The sequence below is a fragment of the Zootoca vivipara genome, chromosome 4 (assembly GCF_965207765.1).
Source record: "Zootoca vivipara chromosome 4, rZooViv2.hap1.1, whole genome shotgun sequence".
NCBI classification, from domain to species: Eukaryota; Metazoa; Chordata; class Lepidosauria; order Squamata; family Lacertidae; genus Zootoca; species Zootoca vivipara.
Window position 1 is genome coordinate 32,592,722 of NC_142587.1, and position 17,199 is coordinate 32,609,920.

At 40.0% G+C, this 17,199-nt stretch overlaps 1 protein-coding gene across 3 annotated transcripts in view; it reads right to left on the minus strand.

Moving 5' to 3' along the window:
• The window catches only part of PPP2R3B (protein phosphatase 2 regulatory subunit B''beta), a 35,088-nt gene that overhangs the window by 14,640 nt on the left and 3,249 nt on the right, over positions 1–17,199 (minus strand). For 2 of the 3 annotated variants that reach the window (XM_035115616.3, XM_088668678.1), the window contains exon 2: positions 16,668–17,083. In XM_035115616.3, the coding sequence (XP_034971507.1) occupies positions 16,668–17,000 (333 nt within the window). In that variant the 5' untranslated portion in view covers positions 17,001–17,083. Of the gene's footprint in view, positions 1–8,600; positions 9,146–16,667; positions 17,084–17,199 lie in introns of those variants that run through there. The other variant, XM_035115617.3, reaches the window with a different exon arrangement.

Here is a 17,199-nt window from a genome sequence, read left to right on the forward strand (position 1 = left end):
CATTGAACTCAATGGGACTTGCTTCTGAGTAGACATGCATATGATTGCACTATAAAATAGAATTGCATACTGTTCTGAAAAGTTAGCTTTATTAATAAAAAATATTATAGATCACCACCTCTCAAATAAGGTATCAAGGCAATATACAACAGAATATGCAATCACAATAAAACATGCACCATAGAACAATACAAACAATGGTAAAAATGGCTGGTTCTTCTTGAAAAAGTTATGCATGGAGCCAGCAAGACTGTCCTACTTCTAGTTGAAGCGATTTGGGATTCTGAAGCAACCCACAGTGCGCCTCTGTGTGATACTGTGACTGAGCTGGGATATCATATGAGGGCTCAGGAGGTTCTTAAGATATCATGGACCTAATTTGTGCAGGGCTTTGAATATTAATATGAGAACCTTGAGCCTGGCCCAGGTGTATATGGTGCAGATGTTTTTAGAAGGCCGTATGCCTTCATCAACAGTTTAGCTGGAACTTCTGGTTCAGACTCATGGGGCAACCCCGTATTGCAGTAATCCAGTCTTGAGGGTACCATGCGTAGACTACAGTGCTCAGACTACCCTGATCTAGATAGGTCTGTAGCCAGCATACCAGACAAAAGGCACTAGTAGTCACAGAGGTCACTCAGGTCTTTAAATATGCATCTTGGAGTAGCCACATACGTGCTCCTTCAGAGGGAGTACAACCCAGTCCAAAACAGGCAACTGGCCTATCTTCTGGCATAAGAACCATCTACCTAAAGAACCTCTTTCTTCTCTGGATTCAAATTCAGTTTATTGGCCTTCATTCACCCCGCCACTACATTCAAGCAGTGGCCCAGGGCTTACACAGCAACTCCTGAGTCAGGTGTTCTGTAGGAACATACGTTAAATAGCATTGGACACAAAAAATGCCCTGTGGAATACTATATTAAAAGTACCAGGAGGGCAAAAAGCACTTCCACAATGGTACTCTCTGGATTCTCACAGGTAGGAATGGAAGCGCTGTAATACAGTTGGCCCAGGAGGATACCTGTATCAGTGGTATTGAAAGCCACTGAGAGACCGAGAAAGAACTGCACCTAATAATAATACTGTGTTTCTCTGAAAATAAGACACTGTCTTATATTTATTTTTCCTCAAAAAAACACACTATAGCTGCTGCTGCGCCTATCACTATGTCTTATTTTCGGGGTATGGCTTATATTCCTTGAATGCTTAAAAATCCTGCTACGTCTTATTTTTGGAGAAACAGGGTATTAGGTGGGCAGGGGAAGGACTAGACCATGTGAAAAATGAACATACTGTAATATTTTAGTTGCAGTTCATTTTCAGCTTTGTATTCTTGTTATAAAAAAGTGTGCCTAGACATTCTGTTGTTGTGCCTATAACCTTGGTTTAAGATGCCATTTAGCACCTAGCTTTCATGTCTGTTTCTAACACTGCCCATACCTAAACAGCTCTGCAAAAATGTCTGAAACAGCCAAGCATAGGCAGAGTGCTGTGGATTCACATTACTGAAAAAAAGAGTACTGGAATTTGTTATTGGCTGAATAATTCTGCACTCTGAGAGCTCCAGTTTGATTTTTTTTTTTCAGTTTCAGGCCTTGCTGGATGGATGCCAAGGCAGGATCAGAAATATGTGGGTACTTTATCTTGTGCTGGGGTGGGGGAGGACAACTGTATTTCCAATAGTGAAGGGTCAGAGCTTCAGTGCTTTTCATAGCCAATTCCCTACCCTATGACTAATAGGGCCATAAATTATACAGATTGCAGGGTTTAAACTCTCTTGCCACATAATATTGGTATACATACTGCTACATAAGTGTATACACACCAAATGGCACAAAAAAGTTTCAGCTAAGAAATGAAAACTGAAGTTTGCAAAACAGCTCACTAAAAGCAACTTCATGACAACAAAAAGCAGCACTAACACACCATACAATTTAAGCTTGTAAGTACTAATTATTTTCTACTGCAGCCAAATGGAGGACAGCAGAGTGTAACATGTTAAGCCTTTAGATTTGGGAAATGTTGATTATATTTAGCATTCCCTTCTTTACAAAAGTACTTTGCTCTTTACATGTTAGGCTTGTGACAGCTGAACACGACCACCAGCTGTTTGAGAAAACACAAACATTGCCATCAGCAGATAGTAAGCCCTTCAGTAAACACCTTTTAGAGTTTGAAGTAGATGATATATGCTGACACATTTTTACTCCAAAGATGCAGAGAAATGATGACCAAAAGGGGTGTACAAGCATGCACAATGAAAAATTGCTTTGGTATATGGTATATGGCAAGAGCAGAATGAAAGTAATGTGTTCCTGGCATTGGGCAACTGGGATAGATTAGACATTCTGCTGGTTTACTAGCAGTCTCACTGCCTGAGCTGACAAAGCTAGTCTCATAGGCGGTGTTGAGGACTCCCAGACTGCTGGGTCTGGAGGACTTCAACATCCATGCCGAGGTGACTGGCTCTGGCCCCTAACGTCACTGGCCCAATGTTTGTGGCAGGCCACACTCTGGGCCAGGGAGGTGATTAATGCCTCCTTGCGAGAGGTGGTGGCCCCTACCTGCTTGAAGGAGGCAATGATAAAACCAATCCTCAAGAAACCAATCCTCCCTGCATTTGGAAAATCTTAAGTAACTATCAGTCAGTTGCCAAGCTCCCCTTATTGGACAACATTATTGAGCAGGTGGTCATGGACCAGATCCAGGTGCTCTTGGAGGAAAATGATGTTCTAGATCCATTTCAATAGGGGTTTAGGCCCGGTTTGAAACATAAACTGCTTTAGTTGCCCTCTGTTGGAAGAGAATCAGGGATAATATGTCTATTTCCCATCCTCTCAGTGGCTTTCGATACTGTGGTATCCTTCTGGAATGGCTGTCCAAGTTAGGTGGCACTGCTTTGTGGTGGTTCCAGTCATACTTGGATGGTTGCTTCCAGAGAGTGATGCTTGGGGAATGACCTGTGGGCTTGGGCAGCCTTCAATGCGGGGTTCCTCAGGGTTCAATTTTATCCACTATGCTGTTTAACATCTACAGGAAACTGATGTGTGGGGTTATCCAGAGAAGACTGAGCCACTGTTAATGAGCAGTTCCCTAGGAGGTTGCCTGCTCTTGAGGTCTCACTACCACTGAAGGAGTGGGTATGCAGCTTGGGGGCACCCCTGAATCCTTAACTGTCGCTTGAGGCTCAGGTGGCCTCAGGGATGTGGAGTGCCTTCCATTAGCTTCGGCTAGTGGCTCAGCTGTGCCCTTATCTGGAAAGGTATAGCCTAAATACTGTCTATGCTCTGGTAACCTCTAGCTTAGATTACAGCAATGTGTTATATGTAGGGTTGCCTCTTCAGATGTTTTGGAAACTTCAGTTGGTGCAGAATTCAACAGGTAGGTTGCTTACCAGGGCAAGATGTTTTGAGCATATTACACGGACCCTGGCCCAACTGCACTGGCTGCAGTGTTGGTTTTGACCTATAAAGCCTTAAATGGCTCAGGACCACAATATCTCAAGGACCACCTCTCCCCACATGAACTGACCTGGACCCTACAATCATAATCTGAGGCCCTCCTTCATGTTCCTCCTCCATGAGAGGTCCAGAGTGTGGCAACACAAGAATGGGCTTTTTCAAAGGTGGCACCCTGTTTGCTGAATGCTCTCCTCAGGGAGGCTCACCTGGAGCCTTCATTACATATACATTTCTTTATAACAAGGCCTTTGGCTGATAAACTTTCTATGGCCCTTTGAATGTGTTTGTAGGAGGGGGGTTATTGATGTGTTTTTGTTTTATTATGTATTTTGTATTCTCATTTTGTATTTTTATGTTGCGAACCACCCTGTGATCTTCGGCTGAAGGGCACTAAACCAATTTAATAATAAATAAATAAAAACAAAAAAATTGCTAAAAAAATAGACCATGTATACTTATGAGCTGCATAACATGCAACTTCTATTGTATAGGTTTAGAGCAACATTATATCAAAAACAGATTATTATTAGGACACTCAGTCTTGAATCAAGTTTAGATTTGGTCTCAAGAACTTCACAATATACTAACTATGTTCAAATATTGTACACTACTCTTTCCAAGGGATAACACTGTAGATGTTCTTTGTTTTAAATGTCCACAACAGAAAATACTGTGAGGTTTCAACACAGAAATTTTCCTTCAATTATTTATTGATAGCAGCAAGATTCAGCCTGCACACATCTAAACAATCATTTCTTCACAACAGCCCCCACAGAGAAACTTGTTTTGTGACCAGTTATTACTCAGGTGTGAAGGGGAGAGAAAGGTGTACTACTGATTCAAGTGAATGTACTCCAGCATGAATCTGAAGGCTTAGAGACATGGTTTGAGTTAGAAAAGAGAGCTCTGCAGTCTTACAGGAAGGCATGCAAGAGTACAATGCCAAACAGTGCTCCTCACACATTCTTTGTTAGCCATTGTGATAGTACTGGCAGGCAACAGAGACTGCAACAGCACTTTATATTATAACACATTCTGCTCTTTCCTAAGAAAATCTTCAGGTCTGTTAAAGCACATTTAAAAAACAAAATGGAACTTTAAATGACACCTCTACTGAGAGATCTGCACTGGTTGTTACTGAGCCAGGTTCAAGCTCTTGCTGTTAGTATATAAAGTGCTTAACAGCTTGGGACAAGTTTACTTGCAGGAGTGCCTTACCCCATATATGCTCACTTAACCGCTTCAAAATGTGGAACTGGCACAGTTACAAGTGCCGCGTAATACTAGTTCTGCAGTAAACAATAAATAACAATCCTATTTACTTAAGAAATGCTTCACAGTAAACTACACAGTTTACTGGTACAAGCAATGGGTAATTCAGAGATTCTCACACACTGCATAATCCTACACATGGCTACTCAGAAGTCCTCCTACGGAGTTCAACATGGCTTGCTTCCAGGTAAATAAATGCAGGAGTCCAGCTTAAAAACAATTCCAGAAAAGATAAATAAAGTAATGGCACTGCTTGTAGTGTAATTAAAGTTAATGGTCTAGACAAGGGCAGAAAGAAGATAGAGCAGGATCAATGACAGATTTCTGGTGATGTGTAGTTCAGTGGGCAAGTGTTCTGATTTCAAGTGCTTAACAACAAAAACTTAAAAGTATGTATTGCTTGAAACAAAGTTGGGGAAAACTCAGTGACCTCAGTTTTGGGAATGCAAACAAATTCCTGGTCCAAGCATATGTTCAGAGGCACTCAGTTCTTTAATTATATGTCTGCCCTTCTAAGCCAATTTTTGCACCAATATATGACTGAATGGCATCATGGTACTAGCAAAAAATGAAGTAAATCCCCACAAGTCTGGAGTTTCCCAACTCCTGACCCAGGCAACAAGTTGAAATAGCATACGGTAGATGAGGGAAGAGTCGCTAGAAGATGCAGAAACAATATACAGTAATTAATTTTGAGTGAAAAATAGCCTTTCATCCAGAAATTTGAAAAAAAAACCACAGGCAAATGTTCACTGACATTAGATCAATAGTTATTATATGAAAGACAAATATAATGGTGGGGTTTTGTTTTTTTTTAAAAAAAAGTTGAATAAAAAGGTTTTGAGACCCTGCAACTCAATAACATGTTACCTCCTAATGGCAGAAACATTTCTTGACTACATATTTGTATTTAAGAGAGGAGGTTCTTACAACAGCAGAAGGGACAGTTGCCCAATATATATAGAGCTTGCAGGTCTATATTTATATTAAGAGTTTGTGGTTGCAACACACATATAGTACGCCCAAGCAAAACCTGAAAATGGGCTATTTTTACATCTAGCAATCAGAATCTGGGGTATGAAGGTGACCTCATAAGTGAGGCCAGCATTCCAGCACAGGGCAACCCAAAGCCACAAGTGGGAGGGAATGTCAAGCTACAAGCGTTGGATTGCCTCTTTGCCCATTTCAAGCTGTGGCTTCAGAGGAAAAAAGGGGTAGGAGCATCTCACTCTCTGCCTCATGCATATATATCATTATATATACACAAGGCCACATTACATATATATGCTACACACACCTCTTTCTCTTCCACCTTAAAATATATGAAGCACAAAGTAGCTAAATGGTGCAGTAAACAGATTCAAAAATGTTTCAGGCTCCCTAACAGAGGAACACTGGGCTTCTTTTAAAAGGAAACTTCCTTCACACTCTCAAAAGAAAGAAAGAAAGAAAGAAAGAAAGAAAGAAAGAAAGAAAGAAAGAAAGAAAGAAAGGAAAGGGGGGAAATGCTGATTGTCCTGCAAGTTCTTAATCAGAGACTGCAAGGAGGACATTCACATACGAACTGCGACCCGGAACGGATCGCGTTCGTAACCCGACGTACCACTGTATTTCTATAAACATTATTTGCCCCATCAAGAAGTGTTGCTAGTCTCTTAAGAGACTCAGAGCAAAGGCTCAATAAATGAATTCGCACGTTAGCTTTTATGTGTAGATGCAAATTTGAGGTGGCTCCTGTTGTCACATCATAGTATGGTGGATGGTGGGAGTGGGGGTAGACAGAGGCAGAGAGGCTTTTCTGCACCCAGTACACTGCAATGTGGGTTGGACCCTCTGTCCCAACCACACAATCTTTGCAAGGTCTGCTGCTATCAATACTAATTAAAACTACAAGTCTTGTCCTACATGTAACTTGACCCCCTTGTCCCTCTATCACACATATACATCCTTCCTCACCCAATCCATTCACTGCATATATTTACAACTACCCTGCCACTAGCCGATTATTGCTCACACATGACAACCAGCAATAATAGATTGACACAATCTACAGCTGGAAATCAAGAAAACGCCCCTCACGTAAGTTAGTCAAGCCAGACATGATGCGTATTTTATCAAGAAAGTATGCATGAAGAAGACTTTCTAGAAAACAAGTTTCCATCTCTGAAATGGGCAGAGCACTTATGCATGCAAGATGTAAGGAAGAAGAAGAAGAAGAAGAAGAAGAAGAAGAAGAAGAAGAAGAAGAAGAAGAAGACACACATTAACTGTTTTCTCTAGATGGTGATGACAGACAACAGGCTACAAGGAAATTATTGGCTCATGCTCACCAAAAAACTTCCTGGTTACCATCCCCCACCTTCAGTGTGCTGTTCTCCACACTCCATAGTCACTCCCCTCCCCACACCTTGTAGCTTATTGAGCACAAGTGGGAAGGGCTTGCTTCCCCGCTCTTATTCTTTGCTTACAGAATGGCTAGGCAAGCCAGAAAGTGCAACACCAGTACTGTACTCCCCAACTACCTATCTTAACTTGTCCAGAGTGCCCTATAAACAAAGCTTTGACAAAGTGGGAGACACAGAAGATCCAGGCCCAGTGCAAACATTTCATAGCTTCAGCACTCTGGGCCACTTACTAACAACACCCCTGGGTCTACCTATATGTATAAAATGCTGCAGCAGGAAGGCTAGGTTGTTGGGTATTCTGCCACCCTAGTTGCATGCCTGCACACATGCATCACTTTTTACTCCCAACTTGGTAAGTAAATTAGAAAGAATAGCATTCAGCAGATTAACATTTCCACTGATGCCTGTGTGAGGAAATGAGGCATCATCATCATCATCATCATCATTTTATTTATATGCTGCCCATCCGGGCAGCTCCCAACAAAATATTAAAAACACAGTAAAACATCAAAAACTGAAAACTTCTGAAAGTGCAGAAAAGGGGAGAGATGTGAATAATGTAGACTTTAGGAATTTAGCTTCCATTGTCAAGCTGCACTCCAGTTGAAAGCGAGATAGTTATTAGATTCCCAGCTTTGAGGACAAGATCTCACTTTTCTGTCTAACCATGTAATTTTGAAGAAGCTCGCATCAACTACATACAGCTTTGTCAGGGTGGTGAAAGGCAGGGTGAAAAGATTAAACATTAAAATGTATGGTAGTCATCAATGTATTATATCTGATTATAAACAATTAAGATCAGTATTTTCTCCTGATCAGATTAAAATACTATACAGTAGAAAATCATGGTAAGTTGAGAAATAACGTTCACTTATTTATAACATGAACTGGATAACATTTATAACAGGATGCTGGGCATGAACTTTAAAAATGAATTTCAGTATGCAAGATGGCCAGGATAGATAAGTATGCAAATAACTATTAATTGTTTATTTTCTACTGAGCAGTTTCACATTCATAAGCTAAAAAAAGGAACACATGCTGGGGAAAGTTATATTATTCAACACCCCACTTTTAACAGTGTAACAAACAGCATGTCACAAGGCAAACAGTAGCAACAATAACAGGAACAAAGTACTAGTTACAGGTAGGTAGCCGTGTTGGTCTGAGTTGAAGCAAAATAAAAAAAATCCTTCAGTAGCACCTTAAAGACCAGCTAAGTTTTTATTTTGGTATGAGCTTTCGTGTGCATGCACACTTCGTCAGATACACTGAAACAGATTCAAACGCAGGTGTATTTGTTTTTATACTAACCTAATAAAACCACTTGGGCTTTTCAAAAATTTTCAGAGTTCAAGGCATATTTGGCTAGTTTCCACTCAAACAGCATGAACACCCCCCCTTTCCTTCAAAATATTACACACACACAGTCCAGCCAAACTCATAATGGTAAACAAACCTGGACTTGCTGGAAAGCTTTAAGTCTCTTCTTGAATCTGGAAGGCAGAACAAAATCACAGCCCCGAGCTAGCAATGCCAATTCCTTTCGCAGATCAGGATCTTGCCGTAAAGAAATCTCCTTTATCCTCATGTTTTCAGATTTCATATACTGCTTGTGTGCGCACCAGTCCAGGCACTTGAGTTCCAGTAAACAGCAGAGTCCTATTATCACACAGTGCCACTTAAAGCAGCAGCTGCGTTTTACTTCTGTGTTATTCTGAGAGCGAGTTCAACTTAGCCTGCTCCATACATTAAAAGGGAACTTGGCTAGAACTGCCGACACAGACTGGAAAGTCACTTTGGGAGCCTGCCCCTTACTCCATGCATTCCAAAGTCTTAATGGTATGGTAGAGTATGGAAAAAGACAGAAGCCTGTTATAAAAGTGGCACTTCAAAACCATCAATAAAAGTAACTTCCAATTTAGTGAAACCAACCAGGGAGGAACATGAAAATACCAGACGTAGTGGTTTTGTAGCTTCCTCTCTTCCCCTTCCTTTTGTCACAAGTCACAACTGCTCAAGTCTCTAAAGTAGGCTATTGAAGGATTAAGGCTTGCAGGCGCTTCCAAACTTGCAAAGCCCTTGAGTTTTTTGTATGTCAGAAATGAAAGCCACCTTAAGATAAACTGTGGGTCTACGTGCTTGTATAAAAATAAGCTTTAAACAGCTATAGTAATGCCAAAGCAAAAAATAAAAATAAAAAGCTTAACTTGTTTTCTTTTTTCTTGGGGGGGGGGGTATTTTTAAGAGGGAACATTGACATGACATAATAAATAATGGTTATTATTTAGCAATCAATTTCCCTTTAGCCTTTATTACAACTCCCATCATCCCTAACTAACAGGACCAGTGGTCAGGGATGATGGGAATTGTAGTCCCAAAACATCTGGAGGGCCATGTTTGGGGGTGCCTGTTCTAGACCCTTCTTGCCATCTTTCTGCTGACAGAAGTCTGCTGGTAAAGACAAGAGAAAGGTCCTTTTCAACTGTGACACTTAGATTATAACCCATCCAGTGTTCAAAACTTCCATTGTTCCATGAGCATTTTGCAACAGGGAATTTCATTAGTGCTAGCAGTTTCTGAGCTCTGGGTGCAGTACTGTATTTAAGATTTCAGAATAAAACTGCAGAGTGGAAGGAAAGGAAGAACGTTTTCTGCCTCCCCACTTTGAGCTACTCCATGAAGCCTAGAGAAGAGACCCTTTAAAGAATATTAAGAGGGGTGGGCAGGGGAAGGACTACACCATGTGAAAAATGAACATAATATTTTAGCTGCAGTTCACTCATTTTCAGGTTTGTATTCTTGTTATTTAAAAAGTGCGCCTAGACATTCCACTGTTGCACCCATAACCTAGGTTTAAGGTGCAATTTAGCTCTTAGCTTTCATATCTAGGTTTCTAACACTGCCATAAAGCTCCCTGTGTGACCTTGGGCCAGTCACTGTCTCTTAGCCTACGAATGAAATAGGGAGAGGGAGAGAACCATGTATGCCCCCTTAAGCTCCTTGGATAAAAGGTGGGATCCAAATGTAATGAAATAAATATATATATATAATTGCAAAAATATTATTAAAGAGCCAGATCCAGGCATTCGGCCTGAAATGCTCCTCAGTGAACCCTAACCATGTCTCCTCACTATTACACCCACAGGAAACATCTCTGGCAAGGGAGGGAGGGATTAACACCTTAAAAAGAGGTCCCTTTAAAGTCAAATTTCACATTGAAGGGAATTGCATTATACTCAAAATTATATGATAATCACACAGGTAGGCAGATAATTCTGGATTCCTTCCAATTGATATCTAACACAAAACAGCCAAGAAATGGGAAGGAAATATTCACAGAAGAACTCAGTGTGGATGAAAATTAATCTGGGTTCTATACTCTCTGACGGCATCCCAAGGAAAGGAATTAAATCTATGAAAGACCAAAGAACATCCTATCTGGAGGCACAGAAAGAACTCAGAAAATCTTTACCAGAAAAAAAGAACGAACTAAGAAATGCAAGCATTGGCAAGACAAATCAACGGGCAAAAGCGGCTGAAGTTAAGGCCTGCAGTTTATTCATTTCAGCTTTGTATTCTTGTTATAAAATAGTGTGCCTAGACATTGTGTTGTTGCACCCATAACCTAGGCTTAAGGTGCCACTTAGCTCCCGCCGTAGCTTTCATATCTCAGTTTTTAACACTGCAATTTCCTCAATGCCTGCTTTTAAGCATAGACGTAAGTTAAGACATACTGTAGACATATCAAGGCAATTCATCATAAATAATCTGTCTTGTTTTTTAACTAATCTTTTCAAAAACATATTTACTGAAAATAAAGCTTTTTTGGGGGGGACTATATTATGATAAATTGCACAAGTACCACCTTAATATAAATAACACATATTAAAGCTCCAATCCCGTAACACTTACCTGGAAGTAAGTCCCACTAAATTTACTGGGAGTTACTTCTGAATAGGAAGGGACCCAGGTGGCGCTGTGGTTAAACCACTGAGCCTAGGACTTGCTGATCAGAAGGTCGGCGGTTCGAATCCCTGTGACAGGGTGAGCTCCCGTTGCTTGGTCCCAGCTCCTGCCAACCTAGCAGTTCGAAAGCACGTCAAAATGCGAGTAGATAAATAGGTACCGCTACAGCGGGAAGGTAAACGGCGTTTCCATGTGCTGCTCTGGTTTGCCAGAAGCGGCTTTGTCATGCTGGCCACATGACCTGGAAGCTATACGCCGTCTCCCTTGGCCAATAATGCGAGATGAGCGCGCAACCCCAGAGTCGGTCACGACTGGACCTAATGGTCAGGGGTCCCTTTACCTTTACTTCTGAATAGACATGTATAGGATTGCCCTGCAAAACTTGCAGTTTTGGCCTTCAGAGTCTCACTTTAATTATAGCGTCAGAACCACTTCCTGTACGTTCTGTTCTGCTGCTTCCATGGAGTTACTGCAATTTAGGGAATGGAAGCCTGGAATGCAAAGTCAGCTTTTTAAAAGCCACACATAATACTTCTGTGCAGCTTTAAAAGCTGAGTGCACCAGAATTGCAGAACATGAGCAGAGAATGCCCAACAGACTATGTAGACAATATTTAGAACAGAGCCAACCAATTGCACACAACCAGAAGTGCAGTCATAGCAATATTATCCCCCTGCCCCACAAAACAAGTGGTTGTATGTTAATCAAGTAAGAAAAAATAATAAAAAAACTCCCCTGTCCATACACATGCTACATGTTACATCTTGCAGTGTTTTATATGTAATGGGCTGGGCATGTCTCAGTACATTTGCTCCACAACTGCAAAGTCTTAAGGGAAAGTGACACAAGCATTACAACAAAGCTAGGTAAATCACAAGGAATTCAACTTGTGTGGTAAAACATGTTTATTATTGAGGTAACTTTAGAGGGCCAACTCTGATTTAGATCAAGATACAGTATTGGGTTATCACCTCCTCCTACATTTTAGAAGATCAAGCAGAGCTTTCCTTTGTCTCAATGCAATATGAAAAGGACTCTATATGAAATAGACTAGAGTAATGAATAGAAGATGCTACTTTGGTAAGTTGAAGTACATGGTATATGTTTGTTAAAAACCTTTCTTTTCTCTCAAGCCTTCTAAAAAATGTCTTGGTTTTTATGTTTCAACAGTTCTATAAACAGTATTGTGTTTTAAACTCTATTTCTGTACACTGCTTGGAGTATTCTCTGGAAGTACAGCGGTTTATACATTATGAAATAAACAAATTATGTCTTAGCACTTAAGAACCATAGGAAATGTTCTGTTAATACAATGGGACTTTATTCCTCCTTCCTGATGTAGACCTATGTCCTCCTTTATAAATCTGCTTGGGGCCCCTCCAGAATGGCAAGAGCTGGGTAGAAAATCAGCAGAATTGTCGACACACCCACCTTCACCCTAATTGTCCAAATAACTTTTTGCATTCAACCAGTATCTAGAAAATGTAATTTTTCTAATTTCTAGAAGTGTTGATAAAAACAAACCTCAATCCTAAACATTTGCAATACTATGGCCTGGCCTGATTGTAATGCTATGGCAAACTATAGTGTAGCATGAATAAGCAAGTGTGTTGGAGCACAACAAGAAAATTGTGGCTGCTTCGCTCCTGCCTTGCTATTGGGAGCTAAGCCAGTTTACATCTGAAACCAGACTCATGGTTTGTGTTGCTCTGAACAAACCATGAGCTATAACCAAAGTTTGTCTTGGCTTACCACTTGTGCTTTGTCTCCCTCATTGTGGATATACAAGTTTTTCTTGCTTACACTGGGATCTCTTTAGCATGGTGAACAGGGCTAGCAAACATGTATCTTTAGGAATAGAAGATCTATTTTTATCAAGATGATTAGCAGGAGGAATTTGATGCTTGCCCTTGAAGACAACTGTTCACATAAGCTATATTTCATAAGAAAGGTATATTTCCATTGCCACTGGGATGAAACCTTTTAATTAAATTCAAACTTATTTATGGCTCAGTATCCACAATCTTTTGTTTGAAGAGCATGGCCAGAAACTCAAAGTTTAATTCAAATGCTTCCTGTCACTCTTCTCAACTGGATATGGCACAACTAATTCCTCAGTATGTTACCCATTGACACATGTGTGTCTGCAGAGGTCTTCTTTGGCACCTGCAGGGTCCCCCACATACCAACCCTTCCTACATTGATATTAGGCTTGAAAAAGCCCATCTACTGGCTATTTTTAAAAGGCTTCTTTGAAGCCTAATTGCAACAGGGAAGGGACAACTTTGAGGGTCCCAAGTAGGGAGGTAATCCTTCCCAATTGGGTTTGGGGAAAAACGTTCCGTTGTCTCCAATGGAATGTTTATTCCAAGCCTAAACGTTGCAGGGTGTGTGTGTGCGCACGCGTGCAGATCTTGCTGGGGTTGAAGTTTGCTAAATTTTTTATATATACAAAAGCATGGAAGATGAACCATAAACCCAACATATCTAATTAGAGAGTTATGAGAACAATTGGGAATTATCAAAGTGACAAAAAGGTTAAGGAAATACAAACCAAATAAGAGATACATACACAACAATTTGAAGCTTTGTGCAATGTCAGAACTGCAACTGACGTTAGCAAGGAGCTGCTTCTTTTGTAAACAACTAGAACTGCATAGACAGAGCTATGGTATATAACTGTGTTATAAGGAGTATAACTTTGAAGGAGGTTTACTTGAGCTTGTTTCCCCCTCCTTTCTCCTGCTTGTGTGTTATGTCTTGCTTAGGTTATAAGTCTGACAGCGGAGACTGTTTTAGTACTGATGTTTGTAAGTTGCTCCAAGAGCCTTTTTAAATGTCTTAAGTGAATGTATGATTACATGGAAATAGCTGGAATAGGCACTGATGTAGTGCTTATTAAATACTGCATATGGGAAATATGCTTATATCCATTCTATACTTACACTTGGGTTTTATCAATACATTTATGTCTCATATTCATGCTATCAAATATCTATATTTATATGTAACTTTTAATTCTATTAGCACATATATTTATGTGTGTAAGATAAGGAGTATTTACAGAAAGAAAGAGAGAGACATAGATATCCTTTAACTTTTGTGATTTTTGATGTTTAATAAATTCACACAAAACATGCTCTAATTGTGTGTTTTTCCCTCTTTGCATTTTCCTTCCATAAGCCCCTCAATGCTTACAAGAATACTGTAACTAATCAGCAGGTTTTACTCCCAAGAAATTACATTTTGAATGCTCACAAACTGTATCATACTAATTTGCACCATTTGCAGCTTCACAGCAGCCTCCACTAGCCCAGCAGCACCCTAGCACTTTGTCAAGGTATCTGCAATACCAGAACTAGACAAGATGCTATCCGGACTGTTGCTACCATTCAAACCATAAGCATTTAAACTGAAGGAGAAAACAGAGGCACATTTATGGTATTGATTGTTTCTGGGACAAGCTCATTGGAAGAGAGAAAAATTACCATATTTTTCCGTGTATAAGACTAGGTTTTTTTAACAAAAAAATTTTGGTTTAAAATTGGGGCTTGTCTTATACACGGGTAGCATTGAGGGGGTGTTTCTTAATTTGGAGTTCCCAAAAATAGGGGATGTCTTATACACGGAAAAAAGGAAAGTAGTTTTCTATTGGCTAGGGCTAGATATGTTTATTATATTTTTCCAAATTACTGTTTCTCATCAGGACCTTAAGAGGTGGGTTGGAAATTTAATTTTTAAAAAGCTTTGATCAAATATTGGCCTTGCTCCCTGCCCCCACGCAACAAGACAGTGTGCGACCTGCGGGTTCTATGTCAAAGTACTCTTACAATTTCCCCACCCATGCTTAGAAAGTAAAGTGGCATTATGAAACTGGTTGTCAGTTTACTACATAGAGTACCGGTCAGTTGCTAAGTATAAAAACAACTGTTTAAGAACTGGTACTTCATTTGATTTTTCCTCTTCCCTCCCTGTCCCTTTCCCCTTGTGTGTTGGTTTTTTATATTATATATTGTAAGCCTTAAGGCAGGAACAACCTTGTTTTTACTGACTGCATGTAAGCCATCCTGGGAACCCTTTTAGTTGAAGTTTGGGGTACAAATGCTCTACATAAAATCATCATCATCATCCTGATCTTTTACAAGATAAATATCAAAACTACAGCCCATGAAATCAAGGCACTTCATATTTCAAAGAGTGTTTCAGGATATTATTTCACAGTGTATCATTCTTAATATGTGAATACTACAGTTAGAAACAGTAGACATAGTAATAAAATAAGCTCTAATTTTGGTTTTCATTTACAGCATTCCACACTATTTGAAGTCCTTCATGAATGGAGAAAGCCCTAACAAGCAAAGAACGTTAATTAAAAACAAAGTCACCAATGAAGCCATGTTTGTGGTTCTGTACCATCAGTGATGCCTGGTATGCTATTCACTAGACAGAGACCATTAACAGCTGATGCAAGGTGCCATACAAGGGAGCGAGTGCTGACAACTACAATAAATAAATAAATTCACAGGCTATAAATAGCTCATATCTGAAGGAACTGAGGAAATGGTATCAGCTGCCTGGCATTCTGAATACTGCCACAGCTGTTAGGTTCTTTGCTTTGCTAGAGTGTAAAAAACTGAAGTTCAACATAACAATAAAGACAGAAGACAAGGCCTGAAAGACAGCCAATACAATAGGTAGAAGTCAACGCTTAGACCCATTGAAATTAACCTAGACTAAGTAAGGTTCAGTTGGAAGCAACCCAGTGCTACTGCCATCTGCAATGAAACTTATTTCATATTAGTGATTCATCCTAAGCATTTCCATGTCTGCTAGCGAAATGCTGGAACAACTGCCGATACCCCACAACCTCACTACCTAAATGTTTACAAGTTATAGGGTTGATCACTTAAAAGTCACTTCTATTTTTTGTTACAAAACCAATTTTATTAACACTAAACACACATAATAGTCACTATTTTTTTCTGTGAAAGACTTTTATGACTTCTGCTTTTCCCATGCCTAGAAAGTATGGGCTGAGCAGCTCTTTTCAGTTTGCTACACTGCTTTCCCAGGGAAAATTTGCTCTTTATAGAGCTGAATTGGAGCAAACATCAATCTGCAGAAAACCCAACTGACCTTTGCTCTGATTCATTGGTAAAGATCAGGTTTCCCCAGGGGAATGCATTAGGACAAGTGAAAATCTGGATGAGCCCTCATTTCCAGTTTATAATGGGGAAAAACAGCTGTATGGAATCTCCTATAGACCAACATGCTCAAGTCACATCTAGATTTTATTTTAAAAGGTTGATTCCCCCCCCAAAAAAACAAAGAAGATTCTTGCACTTTATGATACCTACATGGCCATTTTATTATTGATTTAGGGTTAAATGTTGGTTGCACTAGGAGACCATGTGTAGCTCACAGCAGATGAAACCAACCTTTACAGCCCTTATTTGTGTTCAAAATGACAAAAATTGGTGAGTACTATAAAGCAAACATTCATGGCTTATCTTAAATGTAAGATATATGCCTGCCCAAATAGCAAAAAACCACTTACACTTTTGGTGCTTGAAGATCTGCGTTTACCTCGAATATTAGAAATGCTCCTTGGGCTTGGCGTCCCCAGTGGGAGAGCAGTAGAAAGATGAGGAGGGCTTGTAGGAGTCAAAGGAGACATCAAATTCCCTAGCATGCTTTGCTTGGAGATACAATTTATATGGCCAAGAATATGTTCATTATTCCCAGCATCACCACTACCGATTTCAATCTTCTCCTCGTTAGTTATACTTCTTAAGCAGTCCTTGAGCATCAACTGAGTTGCGGCATCACTCAACCAGCGCAAAAAGAGTTCGTCCACTTTCATTTTTACTACAGGCTTCAGAACTGGCATTTTTTCTCCCTTTCTCTGCTTTTTTGCCTCAACAAAATGGCTGTAGTTCTCAATTCAGATTCTAGTGTCTTCCACCTTACTTCCTGAAAAAAAACCAACAGTATTTCTTCAGAAATTCTGATGTAATGCTGTCGTTCATTTATATACTGCTTTTTGGGTCAAAGGAACATAAAGCAGTGAGCAGCATATTAATACCAAA